This window comes from Cyprinus carpio, chromosome B15, assembly GCF_018340385.1.
Source record: "Cyprinus carpio isolate SPL01 chromosome B15, ASM1834038v1, whole genome shotgun sequence".
NCBI lineage: Eukaryota > Metazoa > Chordata > Actinopteri > Cypriniformes > Cyprinidae > Cyprinus > Cyprinus carpio.
This window is the reverse complement of record NC_056611.1, coordinates 25,214,751-25,217,250: the sequence shown is the minus strand read 5'-3', so window position 1 is coordinate 25,217,250 and position 2,500 is coordinate 25,214,751. Positions and strand designations below refer to the sequence as shown.

The 2,500-nt window shown below is 43.6% G+C and overlaps 1 protein-coding gene across 6 annotated transcripts in view; it reads right to left on the bottom strand.

Moving 5' to 3' along the window:
• LOC109066847 (SID1 transmembrane family member 2-like) overlaps positions 1-2,500 on the bottom strand; it is a 12,694-nt gene that overhangs the window by 4,790 nt on the left and 5,404 nt on the right. For 4 of the 6 annotated variants that reach the window (XM_042739978.1, XM_042739976.1, XM_042739980.1 and 1 more), the window contains exons 8-15: positions 2,373-2,472; positions 1,962-2,027; positions 1,788-1,881; positions 1,605-1,660; positions 1,448-1,459; positions 962-1,000; positions 808-885; position 1 (exon numbers count right to left, since the gene is read on the bottom strand). The exon at position 1 is cut by the window's left edge and continues 115 nt beyond it. In XM_042739978.1, coding sequence (XP_042595912.1) covers position 1; positions 808-885; positions 962-1,000; positions 1,448-1,459; positions 1,605-1,660; positions 1,788-1,881; positions 1,962-2,027; positions 2,373-2,472 — 446 coding nt within the window. Of the gene's footprint in view, positions 2-635; positions 693-807; positions 886-961; positions 1,001-1,447; positions 1,460-1,604; positions 1,661-1,787; positions 1,882-1,961; positions 2,028-2,372; positions 2,473-2,500 lie in introns of all 6 variants that reach the window. The other 2 variants (XM_042739981.1, XM_042739977.1) reach the window with 2 other exon arrangements.

Here is a 2,500-nt window from a genome sequence, read left to right as displayed (position 1 = left end):
TCTAGAACACAGAAACACAACACTGATCAGACCTCAGATTTATACACCATTACCTGTGGATCACTGAACGAATTCCTGAAATAGACGCTGACATCATTCATTACATCATTCATTAGACTTCCCATGCAAAATCTTTCAGCAAACGGTACCTGATTTACCTTTGCATTTATGCATTTAATAGACAAATACAATTAGAGAAATTATCCTTTCTAGGGCTGCCCCCTAATAGTCAGCTAACCGTTAGTCGACCAGAAGAGACACTCGTTTATAAATAATAATTATTAAAATGTTAATGCAGACTCCTTACTGTTTTTTCTCTGACACATTCATAATCATTTCTTCTGCCGGTGCGCTGCGGCAAGCTTTATGCATGCGCTTGAGCGCTTATTATATGTAGGCAATTAAAGGCTTATTATTATGATTTAAATGATTTATTAATAAACGTGTGATTAGTCGACTAATGCTTCAAATTAACGACTACTAGTCGACCAGAGAAATCTTTAGTGGAGGGCAGCCCAAATCATTTCCAATGCTTTTCAGGACATCGGACGAATATTTGTGGGATTCTGATTTTGGATTGGGTGGGATTTCTTATGGAGGTGCTGATTGGCTGATTTATAAAGTGGGCGTGTCACCAATGCGGATGGCTACATGATGTGCTGAGATTATTCTCCGTTTAAAAGTCTCCGATCCTAAGTGATAAAAACACACCAATCAGAAAGCAGAGCACATCAGACAGCCAATGAGAGGGCAGTGAACTGGCAACATGAACATGAATAAATATTGTGTGTGTGTGTGTGTGTGTACCCATGCATCCGCAGTTCCCATCAGTCGATGCTAAACTGTCAGTAACAGCTTCAGAGCTCAATGTGCTGCCGTTATCAGCTACAGGAACAGACAGAGATTAAAACACATCTGACACAGTAAGAATCAATCTGAATGAAAACTTTCACAAACTCACCAAATGAACCGTATTCATACGGAGACACCGAAGCCTTTCCTGAAACACACACACAGTGGGTTAGACTGATGCTCTGTGTGTGTGTGTGTGTGTCTTCATCTAAATCATCAGTACTGAATATCACACACAGTTCAGTTACAGAGTGAAGCCACATTTACACACAATCCACACAGAACTGATCTGAACAGCTGGTAGTTAATAGTCTTTAATATTTCAAACACTGCTGTTATTCATGTTCTTTCTACAGAGATCACCAGATCATTCAGCAGTCACTCCTGTGTGTGAACGAGGACGTCACGCCCGAACTGAGATTAAGAGATGTTTCTATCCACTTCTAAACAGGAGTGTGTTAGTGCTGGGTTAGTTTACACAGAAGCTCCCGTAAAGAGAGAGTTTGTGAGCAAATGAAAGCAGGAAGTGTTCTATCTTACACACACACACACACTGTGAGAGACAGCATGCAAATAAATCACACACGGATCTTACCCAAGAGAGACGCTAAACACACAAAGATGCCGAAAAGAAAATAAAAGAATAAACACTTTAATAAAGTCACTCATTACATTAAAGAGATGAATAATTCTGTGATCCAGATTAATGAATAGATTACAGCTAACACTCCTACAGGTGTGTGTTCAGTTACCTGTCTCTGCAGGTGAGGTGTCAGCGTTCAGAAGCCCCTCCCTCTTCCTGTTCATCCTGAGAAAGACAGAATGTGATTGGCTGTCACTGAATCTTCAAACATCATCAAAACTACTGCATTTATTCAGAGTCACTGGCGTCATGTTTCAGGTTCAGAGCAGCTTCTTCAAACACAGTGCCGTACCTCTTATTCTCCACACACGCCACGAGAAACGTGAGCAGATAGAAGGACAGGAAGATCCCCAGACAGAAGAGCATCCCCATCACATACACCTCCGCTAGAGAGCAGACAGAATGAATGAATGAACTGATGAAGGGATGAATGAAGGACTGAACGAATGTGTAGTGTGCTGCTCACAGTTAATGGCAGGAGAAACAATCACATCCAGAGTTTTACTGCGATTCCCAGGATCTAGCAGCTGATCTGAGGAAACAAATCCACAGCCACGTAAAACATAAACTCCTGATTGGCTGCGGTAGAGTAACGCTGTGCTCTGATTGGCTGCGGAAGGGGTAACCGCGCGTTCTGACTGGCTTCGGTAGAGTAACCGCGCGCTCTGATTGGCTGCAGTAGAGTGAGTAACCCTGTGCTCTGATTGGCTGCGGTAGAGTAACCCTGCGCTCTGATTGGGTGCAGTAGAGTAACCGCGCGCTCTGATTGGCTGCAGTAGAGTGAGTAACCCTGTGCTCTGATTGGCTGCGGTAGAGTAACCCTGCGCTCTGATTGGGTGCAGTAGAGTAATCCTGCGCTCTGATTGGTTGTACTAACCGGGTAAGAGCGGGTAGAATCGCAGCGGTCCTCCGCACGCCTCGTCTTCAGTCTTCACCACCACCACCACATAGAAACTGTTACTGGGGAAATCCTTCCTCTGAAACACACCGATCACATCCTCACAC